The 20353-nt window shown below is 40.4% G+C and overlaps 1 protein-coding gene across 1 annotated transcript in view; it reads right to left on the bottom strand.

The window, feature by feature from the left end:
• Positions 1-884: 884 nt before the first annotated feature.
• The window catches only part of LOC144517255 (sodium- and chloride-dependent taurine transporter-like), a 38902-nt gene continuing 19433 nt past the window's right edge, over positions 885-20353 (bottom strand). Inside the window, exons 4-15 of the mRNA XM_078249258.1 lie at positions 19252-19340; positions 16816-16961; positions 16202-16334; positions 13524-13658; positions 12830-12933; positions 12596-12720; positions 8782-8894; positions 8138-8275; positions 4910-5012; positions 3220-3320; positions 2357-2527; positions 885-1469 (exon numbers count right to left, since the gene is read on the bottom strand). Coding sequence (XP_078105384.1) covers positions 1311-1469; positions 2357-2527; positions 3220-3320; positions 4910-5012; positions 8138-8275; positions 8782-8894; positions 12596-12720; positions 12830-12933; positions 13524-13658; positions 16202-16334; positions 16816-16961; positions 19252-19340 — 1517 coding nt within the window. The 3' untranslated portion in view covers positions 885-1310. The remainder of the gene's footprint in view (positions 1470-2356; positions 2528-3219; positions 3321-4909; positions 5013-8137; positions 8276-8781; positions 8895-12595; positions 12721-12829; positions 12934-13523; positions 13659-16201; positions 16335-16815; positions 16962-19251; positions 19341-20353) is intronic.

Genomic DNA, 20353 nt, shown 5'->3' with positions numbered 1-20353 from the left:
GAGTGCCTATAGCAGTCACTAATGTACTGTAAACTGGTCTAGGACAGAGAAAGATAGATAAAGAGATAGATACAGACTGTTTAGCTACTACTGTACAGTACGCCACAGACAACACACTCAAGGGTTCAACCTCCACACTTCAAATCCTTTCAGATACCTCTCTCTGTGCAGGAGCGGGTTTCAGTGCAAGTTCTCTTTGTCCCATAGCTTATGGCTATGGAAGATGGGGATATTTGTGCTAAGGTGCATTTAAAAACCAGGATATCTACCCTGGTTTGATAAGAGTCATCGGCTATCACGGCTGTGTCAATTATACATTTGTTTAATCTTTCTTTTTAGCTGCACCAGGCAATTTTGTGTATTAGAAGCTCCAAGTGAGAACACAGAAAGAAAAAAAAAAAAACAATCTACAGGTTGGAACATTGGTAGGATTGGGAAACTTCCCCTGCGACAGCCACATTTTGAAATTTAGGGACGGTAAAGTTTGGTCACATTTCTCACGAAAACATCTTGCCTTGTGCAGCTGAAATATCACAATCAGAATGTCTGATTACTGAAGGGGGACTTTATACCTGACTATGTCTGATTGTGACATGGGTAGAAAACACGTTTCTTAATTAATAATGCTGTACCTGCAGTGCCTCAATCTTCTACCTCATCTCAACTGGGCCTCTGCTGAATGCAGCGGAACAGAAAAAGCCAAAGTTGAACCCTACGGCACACACGCTCAGATAAGTGCACCGTGTTCATTGAAACACAGACAAAGAGCTGTTCTATTCCAAGAACAGCGCCAAAAACTGGCGATCTGTGATCAATGTCAGAAACCTCTCTTTTTTCATTTGGTGGCTACAAAAGGCTGTTTGATTCCAAGACTCAATAACCACTTCTTCCTTTTTTTTAGAACAATGGCTGGTTTTCTGCAAAAGTAGCTGGTGTAACAAAAAATAGATATGTACCAGCGGATGACCAGAGGCTGGTGCGTAGTTGGCACTCTGCCTTTAAACAAGACAATAGTGGGACATGTAGTCACATGGATGTTACAAAGCACCAGCACCAGTCATTCAGAAAAAGATTTGAAATGTGATTGCCACCCTCTTAAGAAAACCCACCGAGAGCAAACTACCTCCAAAGTATTCCTACAATATTTGAAACGGGAACCTATTTTTTTTTTTTCCTTAAAACCCTTATCAGTCCACCAGACAGACAGACAGACAGATAGACAGAAAACTAGCTAGCTTTAGAAGCATTTGAGAGGACAGGACAGGAGAGGAGAGAAGAGCGATCTCATGGAGAGCCTCCGCCTCATTCCTTTACATCATGGTTTCTACAATGGTGTGGGTGGGGGCCTTCATCAGCAGGCCCTTGTTCCCGTTGGGGTCCAGCGGGTAGGAGAGCTCCTTGAGGCCACGGTGGTCTGCAGGACGGGAGCTGGCCCCGCCGCGAACCGGGGCGGCCACCGCCTTGATCCTCTGCAGGAAGGAAGGAAGGAAGGATGAAAGGAAGGAAGCGAGGATGGACGGAAGGACAGAAGGATGAAAGGAAGGAAAGAAAGGATGAAAGGAAGGAAGGAAGGATGAAAGGAAGGAAGGATGAAAGGAAGGATGGATTGGAGAAGTGTGAGAGGACAAGTTAAAGGGGAGAAGACCACAGAAGGAATGATGAAAAGGTAAGTGAAAGAGAGGAATGGAGTGAGCAGTAACGGAGAGGGGAGTGAGCAAAAGAGAGGGGAGATAGGATAGAAAAAATGCAACAAAAAAAGAGATAAGAGGGTGTTAGCTTATTTTTGTTGTTGCTAAAAACCAATTGCATATAAACAACCCACCAAAAAAAAACTACAAAATCTGCATTTGAGGTAATTGAAATAATCATTTGTTTTTTTTTAGCCCACAGTCTGTCATTCAGTGGAACAAGCATCTCTGATCTGTACTAGAGCTTACAGGAGGAATCGATTAGTTGTCAACTATTAAATTAAATGCCATCTATTTTGATAATTGACTAACTTTTATGTCCCTAAGGTTTCTGTCATTTAAGAAAAAAATCTCTGATTCCAGCTTCATAAATGTCAATATTTTCTAGTTTCTTCACTCCTCTGCGACAGTAAACTGAATATCTGTGAGTTGTGGACAACACAAGAGATTTGAGTACGTCATCTTGGGCTTTGGGAAACACTGATCCACATTTTTTTTTACCATTTTCTAAAATTTTTACAGGCCAAACAACAAATCCATTAAATCGAGAAAATAATCAACTGATTAATCGACAATGAAAACAATCGTTAGTTGCAGCCCTAAACTGAACCAGCCTTCAAAACTAACTGTTTGAAGCTGCATAGCTACCAGATGGCTCCTCCACCCACCTCAATGAGCGGCCCATCAGATCGGATGATCTTGATGACAACCACCATGGGGATGCAGATCATGGAGGTCAGGGCCAGAGTCCAACCTATTCCGATGGCCCAGTCCGGATACTCGTAGACCTTGTTGTATGTCAGCGGCTTGTATTTGACCAAGGAGAAGATAAAGCAGCCCTGGAGAGGAAGAGAAACACGTTTCAACACAAATGTCAGCCTTTAAAAGGGATAGTTTCACATTTTGAAATGTTTTGTATCTATAGTAAGTAAGTACACAATATAACATGGTGGTAATGGCCCAAGGATATCAATGTAGTACACTTTACTTGAAGGTATCTACATAAGAGTGACATGACACTGTCGTGAACTTGTCATAAACATTATAAACAAGTCATAAACGTTTATGACGTAAAGCTTATTTTAGTTAAGTGTTATTCGGTTTTTGTCATTAGAAGTTATGGTTAAGGTTAGAGTTCATGTGTTCATGACTGTGTCATGTTATCATGACAGTGTCATGTTGCGCAATAAAAAGCAGTAGTGAATATAAGAGGACAAAATAAATAAAGTACATATATGTTAACATTGCAAACTAACAGAATATATACATAATAGTGTTAGTGTTGACATGTACAGTATATGTACTGACCATCCATATGTTTTAGCTGCTCAGTAAAAGACTTGTGTGTGTGTGTGTAATTATGGTCTGGGATTGAATTCCACTCTTGATTTAAAATGGCGACTTTAAGAAACATGTGACCATTGTGACACTTGTGCAAGTTTCAGGAAGCAGAAGAATTGTGGTAATAAAAGGAGGAAGTCAAACGCTTGGTTATGGATTACTGTTTATTGCAATAAGAGCAGGCTCTTACCATGCACAGTAAAGGAGTGATGAAACTCCAGCTCCATTTCATCCAACGATTTGGTCTGTAGCCAAGCATGTCCTCAAGTGCATCATAGAAATTATCAACGCCTGGGAAGACAGTGAAATGATGACTATTATAAATACTGATTATGTTCTGCAAGTAAACTCTTTTAGTAACACAATGCACCAGGACTGATGTTTTTGATTTCACAACAATAAATAGGCAAGATTATTGTTTTTATAAAAACACAGAGGCAATACAAAGTGCTTCACACAGGGAATTAAAAAAATGACATAATGAAGAGGGAAATAAAATAAAGAAATTAGACAGAAAATAAGTTTGCAATGCAGAAAATGAATCAACCTAAGTCAGAGAGAGGAACAATTAATCTAGGTGTCCAATCTTGGATGGCTTGTGCATGGATGATTTTCAGCTACAATGTTTTAAAGTGCTCATATTATGCTCATTTTCTGGTTCATAATTGTATTTAGAGGTTGCACCAGAATAGGTTTATGTGGTTTACTTTTCAGAAGACACCATATATTTGTTGTACTGCACATGGCTGCAGCTCCTCTTTTCACCCTGTGTGTTGAGCTCTCTGTTTTAGCTACAGAGTGAGACATCTCACTTCTGTTCCATCTTTGTCGGGAGTCGCACATGTGCAGTAAGTACTGCTAGCTTGTCAGTTGCAGAGCATGAGGGAGTGCCATGCTAGCAGCTAGGCGAGCATTATAATGTGTGTTACTAAGTAACGCACGTTTGTCACGGAAGTAAAGGCTGGACTACAATAGAGCTGTTTGGAGCAGTTTGTGAACAGTGTTTTCTGTTGGAGATGGTAAGTTCCTTTGGGGTGGACTTTGGGCTTTTTCACTTTGTAAACCTATAACGTGCACAAAAACAACAATAAATAACAATAAAGGAAAGGCGAAAAGTCAAAAAGCATAATATGAGCACTTTAATACTTAGATGTATTCTTGCTTCAGCAGATTTAGTGTATACTTTATAAAGTTCCAACAATGGCCTTAGCCTGTTAACGATTTTAAGTTTGCGATACGAATTTCTCACGATTTCTTTAACAGAATGAGATGCGGACAAATGACTGTGCAAAGCAACAGATGGCTCTTATCAAAAGTGAAAAAAATGAATAAAAAATTATTATATAAACAAATCCCACATCCAAATAACTACATAAATAGAAAAGGAATCTCTTCAAATGAATAAACTAAGAAGACAGTGTGGTCTGAAGTTAGACAAATGAAATCAAAAGTAGATCATGCCCTAGGCCGTTTAAAAACAGACTTGAACCCGGGCTGCTGCCAAGGACTCAGCCTACATGGGGCGCACACTCTACTGGGTAAGCTAGAGTTCGCCCCATTTGCATCGATTTTTAACCGATTCATGATGCATCGTTAAATCCGTACTTCTTTTATTTGCAGTTCCATTACCAGCAATTGGCCTGCGGTCTGATAAGATAGCTTTGCTGTCTCTAAATGGACTTTGCTGTGATACAGCTATCTAGGGATCTATGCATGCTCTTTGAGAGAGTGCAAAAAGGCAGCCGGATGTCAAAGTCAGTATATGGAGACATTACAAGACAATACATTAGAAGCATTCACTTCCTGTGCACTAGTAAGTTATTTAGTATACATCCTACAGGCTCACAGTATTTAGTTATATTTCAAAGCATGGTACTCACCATAAACCCAGGCAACAGCTATACATTCAAAGAATGCCACCCACAGAAGGCACACACCGCTAGCTGCATAGTAATCAAACAGCTGGAAAACATACATGCCACCCTGCAGACAGACACACAGACAAACAGGATTTAAAATCTTTTTTTTTTCCAAGTACATATATCAGGCAATATTTTCATCTCACGTGAAATATTAAAACCTGTGCAGGGTCTATATTCTTGTGCCTTTCAGTGCATACAGTTTCAGATTAGCCTTCCTCGATACACTGAGCTTCAGGAACACTCACTAAAGTGTAGGAGCTTGTAAATAAAACGTGATTCTTGAATCATATGATAATTAAAATATGTAAAACGGGGACATTTTCAAGACTTTAACATGACCAAATGTGAGCAACCGACATGGCCGTACGCGAGACTGCTACTGTCTGAGTTTGAGCGCAGTTGTGTGTGTGTGCGTGTGTCCAGTGTGAAAACTGTTTTAACAATCATGGGAATCCTAAACTTGAACCAGGCCACCGCAGCCATAAAAAGATGTTGTCATGGGAACAACAGAAGGATACAGACAGAGAGAGAGAGAGAGAGAGAGAGAGCGAGAAGAGAGAGAGAGAGAGAGAGAGAGAGGCGGGGCAGAAAATAGAATGACAGTGAGAAGGTTAAATGTTGTGTGAGACCAGGTTTGCATAGGAAGGAGAGGATGAATGAAGAAAAGAGCGGAGAGTGTGAGATTAAGTGCAGGAATTGGAGACACTGGATGGACAGAAACACTTTTCACCATAAACAAACAACAAAAACGTCTAATCTGCTCTTTTGTACCATAACTGATTCAACCTACAGATATTTCATCTAAGCGTTTCATGTTTTAAAGTATGTTTTTCACTGGGGAAAAAAAGCCTTTTTTTTTTTTACTACAGAGGTACTTATGTTAACTGCATTGTGTAACCCAGCAGTTCCAGTCAAGATAGTTATCTGGTCTTCGTCACATTATACTCTCATAGTTTTGGCACGTAGACAACCTTTATATGAGAGGTTGGTTTGTGCTCTGGGGAATGAAGGTGCAATTAGTAAAATGGGTCTTGGGCTTGATGCAACTTGACGAAAGTATGCATTATCACACGGTGTTCCAGTACAAGTCACTTTGTTTGATGTAATGGAGTTTGGCTGTGATTTAAAGTTACATGTCTACACGTTTCTTTCCAAAGTGCCCAATCACAGAGGCGACAGTGTGACAAATTGTCTGTGTTGGAGGTCTCTTACAGAAGATGGACGGGCAAAATCAAATATATAACGCCAATGGTCCAATTTCGACAAAGGAACTTGGTGTTTTAACCATTTTGGCACTGGATTCTAGAGTCTCAAAACATTCAATATGTTGAATTTCAGTTTGGCACATTGGTAGCCATGTTGTAATTATGTTTGAATATTAGGCTCTAATTACATTCAATCTCCTTTTAAACTGCTGTGTGGACAACATTTGCACACACACATCGATACATGACATGCTTAAGAAGTTTAAAAGTGCAGCATGTTTGGTGGATTCCTCCTTATTTTGCTCAAGGTAACAAAATGTCCAACTTTGAGAAGCCTCAATTAAAAGACCTTTTTCACAGCCAAATGTGCTATGCTAGGACTTGACACAAATATGACAGGTAAAACAAATGACTTGGGATTTGGTTTAATTTTGTGTCCTGCTAAGCCACACTGAGCCAGCATGCACAATACCAGCGAACTTATGACAGTAACACTTGTATGCGACAAGTCAAAATGTCCATAGTGAGAAGGGTCTATTGGTAAGTGTTGGGAGGATGATACATCACAACAATGTGTCTGTGTGTCCTGTCTATGTGGAGGAAACGTTTTTCTCCAGAGAATGAACATGGGGCAGGAAGAAGGTTTGAGAAGCAAAAAGTTTGACAGAGGAGAGAACAAGGCAGAATAATTCTAGAGAAAGAGGAGAGAAGCGAGTGAGAGGAGATGAAGGACAGGAATAAGACATGATGAGAAACAGGGGAAAACAGAGAGACAGAAATAGGATAGAAGGAGTAAGAAGAGGAAGATTTGGAAAAAGCTAAGTCAGGTCTACAGTATCTATTAATACCAGAGGTTTGATGGGAAGTTCTCATGACTTGATAGTATAAATAGCCCATGTCATCTCCCCAGAGACCGACTCTAATAGCTGCATGAACACTGTTGTCCCTGGAGTATTGAGCTGTTGGGTGGAGCCTGAAATGAGGCCAGCAGCCATAGTATATCAACATGTGCTGTGTGCATGATAATGTTGTTCGTCGTTCGACTGGTTGTGACTGTTTTCCCAAGGTGGCACCCACCTGTATATGTAAAATGGTACTGTCTTTCTAAACTATCTTTTTAATAAACTGTCTGTACACTTGTTCACTCAATGCTTTGAGGACCCTCATTATGCTACCGTGGAAGTGTGGTGCTATTTTGTGCCTTGTTAGTGGTATAGAAATAGTGATTTCTTTTTATTTTACCCATGCCCCTACGGCTAGTGTTATAAGCTAATTAGCGATAAAACTGGTCACATTTGATTAGCATAAAAACATATCCCAGAGAACATCAAACTCGGTATACGTGTTCATAACCCCTAGGTTAATTTTGCTGATTTGTCCTTTAATAGAGACAGAACAATTCTTTTGTCCCGCCCACACCAGATGGGGAAAAAAACTCCTCGCTCTCGATTGACTTATATTGCATAAAGTTAAGGTGTCTTTGTCAATTCAGTCTGCTAGCAAACAGAAAAATGCCTCAAAGGTGCTGTGTGGTAAGATGCATTACCAACATGGTAAAGAACCCATAACTTAGTTTTTATACGCTGTCAAATCGAAAAACTGAGCTTTTAGGAAGACAAAAGTGGATACAGACGTGAGGAAAGGGGAGACCCTAACCTAACGACATGCCCAGTTAGTTAGTTTGCAGAAAGCATTTTGTTACCAAGTTAAATATCCAATTGTCAGTGTTAGGCTAACTATAATTCTGTAAGTTAAGCTTACTATTATGTTTGCAAGTGCCTTAACTTGCTAACATTAGCTTACTAACAGCTAACTAGACAAGGGGTGCTAAAATAATCCTTTGACATTTGTAAATCGGATGCCTTTAGTTAGCTACAGGCACTTGGTTGCATATTGTGGTGCAGATTGTTTTCCCCTCCGGTGGGCGTGGCTTTCAGAGTATGAAACAATGCGCGCTGTCTCTGTGGCTTGGTGTTGTTACCTTGGTAACCATGGTAAGTCCAAGCAGGTAGCTGATGCAGCAGATGATAGCGATGAAGATCTCTCTGCGGTAACCCTTCCTTAGGAAGGACGGATACAGATCCACCAGTGATGTGATCTGCCCTTCCACTTCCACAAACTGCAGGGGGACACAGAGACAGTGGTGTTATCAAAAATATAAAATAACATGGATACAGATCCACTAACACGTCAGTGCCGATGTTAATTTCTGCACTTGAAGACTGCAGATTAGTGGAGGTGAGGTGACCGAGTATTTTTGTAAATGTAATGTAAGATACAATGTCAGAAATTCTTTTTTCTTGCATCTGTAAATCCGCCAGTATGTTGGTATGATGCATGTTGGTTTCTTCATGTATGTTAATCAGACTTTGGTTTATTAGAAAAAAAGAAAAATCTGTTTGTATGCTTCAAAATACACAGAAACACATTTTCAGAAAATAAAAATATGCTGCAGGAGGCTTGTTTAAACACCCTTAAAGTTTGTGCACAGGCTTCTACTGTAGTGTGTTGCTCATGTGAACCTCAATAACAGCCATGAGTGTTATCACCACATCCCTTAGCGCCCAGACTCCTGCAGCTCCAACAGCTGTAAATGTGTGAAAGTTGTTTCATGTTTCTGCTCACCTGACTGTCGAGGCCCAACAGCAGCAGCATAATGAAGAAGAGAATTGCCCAGACTGTAGGAAAAGGCATCATGGAAACAGCTTTAGGGTAGGCAATGAACGCCAGACCTGGGCCTACAGAGGAGAAGGGATGGGGGTGGGGGGGTAGGGGGGTGAGAGCAGACAGAGGGGGATGGGGGGGAGGCAACATTAGTATCACGGTAAGCTCATCTGATCTACCTCCCTGTGGGAAGAAAAAAAAACAAACATTGGAGATGCAAAACCGGATATGAATGCATGATCAAACCTGGGCTACAACACGGAAAATAGATGTTTATGTGTTATGTATTTGAATGCAGCTAGGTGTCAATAAATAGGGATTAAGTATGTCTAACACCCATCTTTACTTACCTGTTACTTCATTTGAAAACATTACTTATGCAGTTAACAAATGACACCATTTCAAAACATTTAAAATGACATATTACAAGGAAAACGTTCCAATAATGGAAAACAGAACAATAACAAAGAACATGTAGAGTATAACATGTGATGTAAATTATTAGTATTGTGTAACTGCATCTCTGTGGAAGTCATAAGAAGTCGAGAAGCATGTACAGCATGTACTAATTTTATATGTTGTGTGGAGTAAACAAAAAGACCGTAGATCGCAGTAAACATTGCAGAAATGTAAAGATATATTTAACCTAATTTTGCTTGATTCACCTTTCCAGGCAGCTGAAAGACAATCAACTGCTAGAAAAGGTAAATCAAGTGCATCTTGGTTTCTCAAAATATTTAGTGTTTAAGTATATCAACACCTACGTCACTCTAGCCATTTTGCATCCCTGACTGAATTAAGTATGATCCTCTCTATCAGGAATACAAAATGGCCATAGCAACATAGCAGCAGATGGCAGAGGCTTTTTTCTGCAGTCTAATTTGACATTGATGCTAAATTGGGAACTGTAAAACAGAAGTTAAGAAACAAGGAAACAGCCATGACAGCAATACAGTATTGCAACTGATAGCAAGGTACTAAAGTATGTTCAGTTTTTTTTTTTTGCAAATTATGACAAGGCATCCAACCAAACACCGTGTTGACTCGAAAAATAGTACCAACTTCCATTTCCTGAGATGGGTAATCCTAGCAGTTAATCAAATAATGAAACGGTAATTTTGTTCTTTTTTTTTTAACCTGGACTCGGTTTTCTCATGCATTGGTGTCTAAGTGACTAATGTGAACAAAAATCTTTGAAATTGGTCCAGTATCGAGGGAGAACGCTGCATCAGTCAGCGAATCGGGCTACATTGTAATCACATAGGGCGTGTGCATCGTCAATTTTGTTTACTAAGAGTGCTGTTTTTGCCACTACAGGCTCAGATTATTATTCCAAGTGTCTGACAACATTATGGAAAGGATCCCTGCAGAGACAGACTTTTTTTTTTTTATTAAAGAATAAGTAAGAGTATCCTCAGAAACCGCCCTGAAATCGCCATCACCAAACTCACTAGACTCCATTAACTCCATAAACAATACTTTTAGTGGTAAAGTGCCATCATTTTTTCACATGTAAAGTCAGGTGAGTCAAGGGTTTATTTCAAACCACACTAGAGTGGGGATTGTTCGAACAGTGGAAAGACGAACCAAGACGGCTTTTAACAGTTAGCAATTTTGGGGATTTCTTGTTAAACAAAAAGGATCTTACTCTTTAACAGAAAGGTCTATCTCTCTAGGGAACCTTTCCATAATGTTGTCAGACACTTAGAATAACAATCTGAGTCTGTCAGTGGCAAAACAAGTGATTTTATGGATGTAAATTGAAGGTACACAATTGCCCAATAACTTTGATTGTAGCTAGTTTCGCCACCGCCAACTGCAGCGGTCTTGCTTAATACTGGACCAATTTCAGAGATTGTCCAAGGATACCAAGAATCCAGGTTGAAAAAAAGAACAAGTTACCCTTTAACTCATGAGATCCACATCAAATAGTGTGATAAGTCATAACTTGACTGTCAAATAAAACATAAAATACTACTTACTAAAACCTAAGTTTTTATACATTTCTTTTTTAGTATAGTCTTGGGTCTACAGAAGCCATTGCATGTGTGCGTATACTGCACTCTCATGCTGATAACTTTCATTCCTCTGTCAGGTACATCAGAAACAAGCAATCGCAGTTAAGGCAGGCTTACTTGTGAGGTTCCCAAATGTTCGGTACATCTATTCTTAGGCTCACAGCACATGGACACTTTTTCAAGCTGGAAAATTACCTCTTGATTAGCAGCTGCACAACGGTGCACTTGGCTCTAAATATTGAGTTTTTCTTTGGGCCCTCTGCAGTGTGCAAATGTTTGAACTGTGATTTGTCCGTCCATAGAATGATATTCCAATAGTGCTAACCCCAGACTAACCTTCTATTTCTATTGTGACGTTTGAGTGACATGTTGCTCTGTCTAGTTCCTCTGATATACTCTTCTAATCTTTGGTCACCTGAGGAACACCAACCCACTCGCCAAACACAACGTTGATACTGGATAATTCTGCTAAAAATTTATTTGGCACTGGACTCAAATTGGAGACTATAGAATTGTCCAATATTCGTATCGACTGGGCTGGCAGCATGGACAGTGTTTAAAGTCTAATCAAAATTTAATTTTGTTAAACTGGATAATCTCGGGGCAATAGATGAAGCCTAGGTTTCACAAAAGAATTTGACGCTAACAACATCATTGTTCTGTAATCAGCAAAAATGAAAGTTTCAAGTTTGTGTCTCATTTGACATCAAACAAGATGACTTATGTCTTAAGGGTGTAACAGAAGCATGTAAAATCCCAAAAAGAGGCGATTCAAACTTTCCAAACAAGGCCCAATAGTGGTTCTAGAAAAAAAACAGTTAATCAGTCAATCACTGAGTGTATTTTTTAAAGAACAAGCCAACAGCAATTTTTGTCTGCTTTGTGACATGAAAAACAAGCTTAAATGAAATCATTTTGTGATTCGGAAAAGCAAACATGATGTCCAGCTTAAACTGGGCTAACATTGTCTCCTCACAAAAACAAAAGTTGCATTTGCAGCCTCAGAGTTTTTGTAAAATAGCATAAGCTAACGCTATATAATGTAATAGATATAGTTCAAGTCCATGGAAATGTGATCATGAATACTCATGTAACTGTCTTTTCTTACTTTGCTGAAATGTTAAGTAGTTCCTGTTTACCATGGAGTTTTGTGATTTGGTTAGTTATTTCATGGCTGTGGGCCCTGACATAAATTGCAAAAAGATGAAGTTGCCAGTTATAGAACAACTAATAAACCCCATATGCCGATTTGGCACTCAAATAGATACGAGCCACAGCAATGGTGACGTCAGTTTGTCACATGTAGGAACCTTTCAGGACCAGAACTGTGATAGCATGATAAAGCTTCTGGCACAAGATGCACACAGCTAGTTCTAAGGGTAAATTATATCTTATTTTTTAATGTCTCTCTCTTCAAAAACTAAATCATTTTTGCAACATCTCTATCTTAGCCCTAATCCATACCAACTTGCTTTACTTGAAAGATGCGCTAACAAACCGATCAAATATGTTAATATTTTCTCACATTCTGCTTTTGTCAAGTAGTGTTTGATTGCGGAAACTTCCATATTCCGATTGCCGTCATTTGAAATCCATTTAAATCTATTTAATACCAAGTTACCATTCAAGTCTAAAAATAAACATATTGGCTAATTCTCTTTAGGGATTCGTTGCGGTTTTTCTTTGCAATTACTGTTTAATTTGTTATCCAGGAAGCAGCGCCCACCATCACTGCCACCTTTACAGAACCCTCGTACCTGACTCTGCCACATCAGCAATGTCCACCCCTTGCTCTTGTGCCATGAAGCCCAGGACGGAAAATATTGCGAAGCCAGACACAAAACTGGTACCACTGTTGAGGGCTCCCAGCAGCAAACAGTCCCTATGTCACACATATGTCATGAGGAGGATTTGTTAATGAACACACAAGGATCCCTTCACTTCCCTCTCTCCACTACCGCTAACCCCCTCACTGAAAACTGATTCCTCACCTGTAGCAATTGTATTTGTACTTGTTGTAGCTCCCCAAGGATGTCATGGCGCCCAAACAGATGGCATAGGAGAAGAAGATCTGGGTGCCGGCATCAATCCACACCTGTCAAGTAGGGGGTGAGAGTGGGGACAGAAAGGCTGAGGCCTGCTGATGATGGGAAGCACAGGGCATGCATAGAGAAGCAAGAAGCTAGAGGGGCGGGTTAGGATACGCTTTCAAACAAACTCTGGAGCGGTTTGTTTGTGGTGATAACGATCCGACCTCGAACCGCACCAACTATGTGTACTCCGTAAGTCTGAGCTAAATATCTCCTGTAGTCAGGTGTGCTTTGCAATCTGTGATACGGCAGAGCAGCAAACTGAAGCAGCTTGCAAGGTTTCTCTCACAGAAATACAGTAGATTGCGGTCACTCGTATTTCCCTTGTCAAAGTGATTTGTAATGACGCATTTTGGTACACTTTTTCTCCGTGGGTAACGAAACCAAAACAACGGGAAAACGTTCCAAGACTCATTAACTGATTTGGACCAGAGCAAACAAACTATAGGTGTGAAAATGCCCTAAGTTGTGGGTAACACTAATATGGACTAGGGAAGTCGGGTAGAAAATCTAGTGCAGTAATTCTGTTGTGACTAAACTATACCTGAAGAAGAATGATGGGGTTTTCTCACTCAGACAGCACAGGGGCACCTACCTCTGGGTCCTTCAGACGAGCGAGGTCAGGGTACAGGTAGAACTTGATGCCTGCAGCGGCACCAGGCAGTGTTACGCCACGAATCAACAGCACGATGAGCATGACAAATGGGAACGTGGCTGTGATGTAGACCACCTTAGGGAGATCACAATGCAGAAAAGCAAAGTCACCCATTATGGAAACACTCCTCCAGTTTGTATTATTCTACAGAGGAAGGCGATTAGTTGGAACTTGAGTTTCAAATGTGTTTTGCTTTGGCCATGACATAAATGTGATGTTTGTTATTTGGTCTACTAGCTATATTTAATGTCGTTACAGGGAATTTTGTTTGATAAATGTGTGAACTCTTCTTGGATTATGACCAAGACCACAGGCTGTCCCTTAGATCAATAGCAGTGTATCAGCTTCTGTTATTTGGAAAACAGTGACCACATTTGGCCTTGCCAGAGTGACTTTATTACAAGAGTTACAACTTCGAGCAACCAGAGAGCATACGTCAGGCCAAACCAATCAATAAATAGTGTTGAGGTTATATAAAAAGCAGTCTAGGATTGATGGAGCTGCCTCTGGTCTCGGGTGAGTTGTTGATGTTGTTGTAGCAGCAATTGAACAAGGTCTGAAATGTTCCCATTATGCATTTATCCAAGGGTACATCCAACCTGCAAGACTATACAAACAAGGTAGCCACTGCAGAATCTCCCCCCCCCCAATACAATGTTTTCTTGTTAAGCCATTAAACTGAAATATATAATGTATACAGATATGTTTGGGATTTTAACAATTGTGTCCATTACATATAGTAGGATATCCAGCTGAGAGCACTGACAAGTGTGTTTTCAACTGTAAAATGTCTTTACTGTTTAACTTATACAATACATCTGAGTACTTTCAACCCTTGCTCTCTGTCTTGAAGTCTTACAAATCAGGTGACATATTTTTTTAGTGAGAAAATACAACAGCAGAGTGTACCCAAATGTTGCCCTAACAGTATTCTATTCTTCCTCCTAGAAAAAGTGGAACTACTTCCATAGAAATGTTTGTACAACCTTGTCTAATTAATGATCTTGCTATTGTTGTCTCTCTTTAAATTATTTTGATGTAAGGGCTAAAACAAGATTATTCAATTATTAAACAGCCCACCCAGGCCTTTAGAAAATCTTGTATTTCTCTGCACTAAGTTTGAACAAAGCCCCTATTGTTCTCTTGCTAAGACCTAAAAAAAAAAACGTGTGAAAGAGTCATATGAGAATCACCCTGTCATGTTTTCTGGCAGTCATTATGATTCAGCAATAGCAAGACTTCTTGCGTTTATTGCAAGTTCAGCGAGCTCAAGAGGAACTTTATCTCGTTCCTCTAAATTAACAGTGCAAAACACAATCGGCAATAGACAAGAACTACCGCCCTGAGGTTGTTTGCCTCCACCAACTAGTCAAGTTGCAGTTTATATCGATGTCTGTCCAGACTCATAATATATTTAGTGAAGACTGTAAAGCAATTTAATAAAAGATATTAAGCCTATGTTTTGTGTAACATGGACACTTAACACACATCTTCAACCTGGCAGCACCAAAGACAATCACCACAGTTTCAAGGTGGGTCACCTAAGATTAGTGTCACCTGTACAGCATCCGACTTATGTTCTCCCTTCTGTTCCTGAGTTACGGTGTTGAAAAATGAAGTGTTTCTATGATGTCACAGTCAAGTTGACCTTTGCGTATAAAATGTCATCACACCATAATTTTATCGTATCAGACATTTGTGTGAAATTTTGTCATAATTAGCATAGGAATTCTTGAGTTATGGCCAAAAAGGCAATTTGTGAGGTCACAGTGACCTTACCCAAAGTGGTTGTTTGTGCCACATTTGAATACAATTCCCTCCAAGGCGTTCCCTAAGATACTGTGTTCATGAGAATGGGACTGACGGAGGGACAACCCAAAAACATAATGCTTTTGGTTTTTTCCGATACCAGTGCTAAAATAATGCTTTTAAAATGGTTCCGGTGCCTAAACGTTGCCTGAAGTGATCATTTAAAGAGCACAAAATGATGGTCTGTGACATTAAAGAACAGCTTCATTATTGCTAAGGCCATATAGTCAAATTTAAACGATTTATTTTAAAACAACATTGAATTTACCATGAGCTTACGAGGTGTAATTGAATGCACTATTAAGTGCCGTTGGTGTTGATTCTCCGACAACTCTGACTACGGCAATGCCCATGGTGCAGCTAGTTTAGCATTACTTTGTCTTTAGCTGCAGACTGTTGTATGTCCTGGTGTTGGAATCCAGTCAAATAGACAGTCAAATACAGACAGTCAAATACAGCCATTCGTTTAGCTGTCAGCATTTTAATTGCGTTTTAGCCAGCTAGTAGCTAACAGTAGGCTAACGTTACCTGCTGCCAAATGTAGTGTTAACTAGTGTCAAATGCAATGATGCTTCTGTTCCCTCTAACGTCCGTTTAAGAGTATGAAAGGGCAGCACAGGCATTTAAGTAGCACCGCAATGAGGCACAGAAATCTGTGTTGTCAGTCGGTCCGGTAGATACTGGTTGTTTAGGAACTGGGGCCATATTGGAACCAGGTTTTGGTAACCAAACCTACGGCTGTCGCTGGCACAGTGAGAGTCATAAAAACAAAAATACAGGATAGTATAGGATAACAAACATATATTTACCTTGCCAGTAGACTTGACTCCCTTCCAGATGCAGAAGAAGCAAATGACCCAGACGAGCAGTAAACACAAAGCCAGGTCCCATTTAACAGGACCAATATCCTCTATACCACTGGTGATACCCAGCACATTATGTCTAAAACATAAAAGGAAAGCTCTGTAAGTGTGTGGGTCCATCTGTGCAACTCAGTCACAGTACTTCATGACATGTTGACAAAAAGACAATTACACCAATTTCAAGTTAATCAAGTGGGCGTTTTTGACCAAATTACTGATGTTTGAGCTACTTCCAGTGTCCTTTCGACAACTGAAAAGGTCGTCTTTGGCGGGGGTCTTCAACCACACTGCCTGCTAAATGTTTGTGATAATAAAATCTAACAACCCTGCAGTCTTTGGTATTCGTCCGTTTTCCTTTATTAGTCTCTCCGACTGCCAGCCAATCAAATCAAAGCCTCTGTATTATGGTTCCTTAATGGCTGTCTTGGCCTACACAAAGTTGTAGGTTACCATATATAGAAGACATATAGAATGTAACTAACCATGACACATTACATGACATAACATGAAAACGTGTAATTATGCAAATGAGCATTCATGCATGCTCTTATGTAACTCACTCCCAGAACTCGGTGACGGGGGAGGTGAAGTTGGTGGCGTTGGCGGCCAGCCATAGGGATTTGTTCTTGCGGTAGGTGTCCTCAATGCAGCGATCGGTGTTCCAGGACTGATTGCACTTGGCCCAGGGCAGCTCCGGCTGAAAACACTGAAACACATACAATAAAACAGGAGTTACATTAGGAGGACAACTTAGCTTTGTGCCATGCTTGCACCACTCAAGTTTTAATTGTTTGAAATCATTGACTAAGTACAGCTTCTCTTTTTGTCCAAGGTAGGTTGACATGGCCTAAGTGTAGACCGTCGCGACCAATCGGCACGAAATTTGGCAGGTAGCATCTCCAGACGGGCCGGACAAAAAGTTAATAAAAAGAATTTTGATGGGATAAAAATTGCAAATATTACGCACAAACAAATTTGTGTAGCTAACTATGAAAACACCAACTTTGCCATATCTCGGCCAAAATAAATGCTATCAATGCCAAACTTCAGATTGTTGTTTACCATGACCCTCTGAAGGTCAACCACGCACATTACAAAAATTGGCCATTATGGGGCGCTACAAGTACAAAAAAGTTTATATCTCATGAACCACTCATCCGATTTTTACAAAATGTGTTGGGTACCATCTAGGGCCACTCCTGAGGCCAACCCTAGAGTGGGGTACGGAGGGGTCAAAGTGGGCGTGTCCTATGGGACCCACATCTAAATTTACTACTTACACTAACATGAACAACTTTAAATTTATAGGGTAGCTAGACTGGTCATGGACCACACCTACCAAAAATTACACATGTGAACCACTAGGTGGCGCTATAATGTTTTTTGCCTTTAACTCCCACATTACACATCGCACATTAAAAATCCTTACATCCACGTGCTCCTTGAGTCAAGCTGAATCACATGATATAGGCTACGCCCATTTTCGCTCTAAAGTTTTTTCACTACCAACTTTTTCGAACTCGTCCTAAGTGGTGCGACGGATCAGCACAAAACCGGGTACGTAGCATCTCCAGATGGATGTGACCAACAGTTACTCAAGGAATTTTGCTACGTTAAAGTATGCGCATTTGACGACCAAACAAATTTTCCTAGCTAGCTACCACACACATATATCTCGGCCAAATTAAATGTTATCAGCAAAGGACTTGAGATCGTTGTTCAACATTCCACTACGATGCTCCGTACCAAATTTGGCAAAGATTGGCCTTTAGGGGGCGCTATAAGCAACATTTATTTGTTTTGGCCACTAACTCAATGCATTTAAATGGGAAATTTGCAATTGCAATGTCTCTACCACAGTAAATGCAATCAATACGAAACTTGTGATGCTCGTTTGGCATGCCGCTCTAAGGCTCTTACTAAATTTGGCAAAGATCGGCCATTAGGGGGCGCTATAATCAACGTAGACGTGTTTTGGCCCTTTTACTCAATGTTAATGACATATTTGCAATGGGAATGTACCACAGACCTTGCAGCTCACACTTCAATATTTACTGAGGTTTGCCTCCTACGTTACGTTTTGGTTTTCGCTTTTGCGTGCTCCTCTGGTTTTTTTACAATAAACAAACTTCTTAAGTCACCTGACAAAGTTTCTACAACCTTCACAGTGGACAAATGCAACTCTTTTCTCTCACTTTTTCAATCCAAAATCAACACCATTCATAGGCGTTGATACCGTGCAATTAAACATTGCAATTGGTGCTAAGTGGAGCATCTGTCATAGTGTGATTGGTTATGTTAGTGTCATTGATTCTTAATTTCCCACAAAGCACCCACGGAGGAAAACATAAATCGGCGCCTATGATGCCATTTGCAACAACTTGACCACCTCCCCTGCTCCTTCAACCACCACACCTGCCTCCCCCCTCCACCCGCTCGGTCACTCTCTCATTTCTCTCTGCGGTCCCCAATGGTCAGGGGGGTTAAGAAGTTTGTTTATTGTAGAGCATTCTTAAAGGTGGTCTGTATATGCGTGGAGGTGAACTGTTGACTGCTACGTTTGCAACGGCGACGTACCGCAGACCTCGAGGCTCGCGCCTCTCGATATTTACCGACGTTTGCCTCCCCGCCGCCGGACTTCGGGTTCCGCTTTCGCACGCTCCCCGGGGCGTCTGCCGTGGCTTGGGCCCCGTCATAACTGCTTGCAGTTCTAGTTATATTTATACTTACATTATGTTCATGGGCTGGTAAGAAATTATGATTTACTTCGATGAACTATTCATTTTACTCCAGACACTCAAAAAATTCTACCAGAAGTGTTTCTACAAGACTGACATTCCTGCAAGTGAGTATGTAGAGGGTCGAGAATCAGAAGTCACACTGCCCTGACAAAAAATCCTTCATTATTTCTACAATGGAAGTCATTTACGAGGGAAATGAGAAAATAAATGAAAGTTTTTTGTATTGCCATCAGAGCTTCTTTTTTCCAAACCTACCTGGAACAGGTAGTAGAGGCCCCAGGCCAGGATGACAATGTAGTAGATATTCAGCAGGGACACGATCACGACTGAGGCATAACCAATACCTGGAGAATGGGAGAGAGGTCAAAGTGATGATACAAGAAGACGTCAACAGTCCAGTGAAATGGCCAAATAGCAGAAAAGATGGCAAAAGACATTTGTTTATATAAAAGTACATAAAAACCTAAACTGAACCCTCTTTTAAATAACCTATGCCATTTCTATGTAAAAATACAACATCTGGAAATTAGGGCATTTCCATATGTCCACATGTGAATGATTGATGACTGACATTGTCAATTCCTTCAAAAAACATTTACAATTTTCATCCTATTAGTCCCTGTAGTGTCACATTTTGATTAACAGTAAGGTTTTTAGTGCTGGATTTTGACTGGCCATAAAACAGAACGTGACAGTACTAGGTTCAAGATCGAAGTCTACAGCAATCATGTTTTAGTGGTTTTAACCTTCAATGGCGTTATCTAGCCTTGAGATAGTGCTGGTGGTAAACACAGGATCCGGGCTGTGTGTGTTTGTGTGTATGTGTTCCTGTGTTTCTACTACACAAGGATATAAAGATAAGAAAATGGGAGAAACAGGTGTAGGAGTTGGGATTTGGGTCAAGATTTGGACATGGATTAGGTTTTAGGTTAGAGGTTAAGTAATGATTGTGGTCCTTATAAGTATATTAGTACAGACTTGTTTGTGTGTGTGTGTGTTGTCAGCACACATTGCAGACAGAGCCCACTCATCCAAATTAATGTCCTTCAATGTCATTGGCCATCTGTGTGTGTGTGTGTGTGTGTGTGTGTGTGTGTGTGTGTGTGTGTGTGTACGTACGTTGGTCTTTGTGAACTGTCTGCATGAATTTTAGAGTGTGTCTGTGTGTATGAACTATTTCACCATAGGATCATGTCCTTTTATTCACTCAGATAAAAGGACACACACACACACACACACACGCACACACACACACCAAACAAACAGTTGCGTCCGCCTCCATTATGTCATCTCTCCTGCTCACCGCTGACCTCGGCTGACCTCGCTCCGTCTGTTTACATTTACAACCGATCCTTTA

This window comes from Sander vitreus, chromosome 4 (genome assembly GCF_031162955.1).
Source record: "Sander vitreus isolate 19-12246 chromosome 4, sanVit1, whole genome shotgun sequence".
NCBI lineage: Eukaryota > Metazoa > Chordata > Actinopteri > Perciformes > Percidae > Sander > Sander vitreus.
The sequence above is the reverse complement of the archived record's forward strand: the minus strand, read 5'-3'. Positions and strand labels throughout refer to the sequence as shown.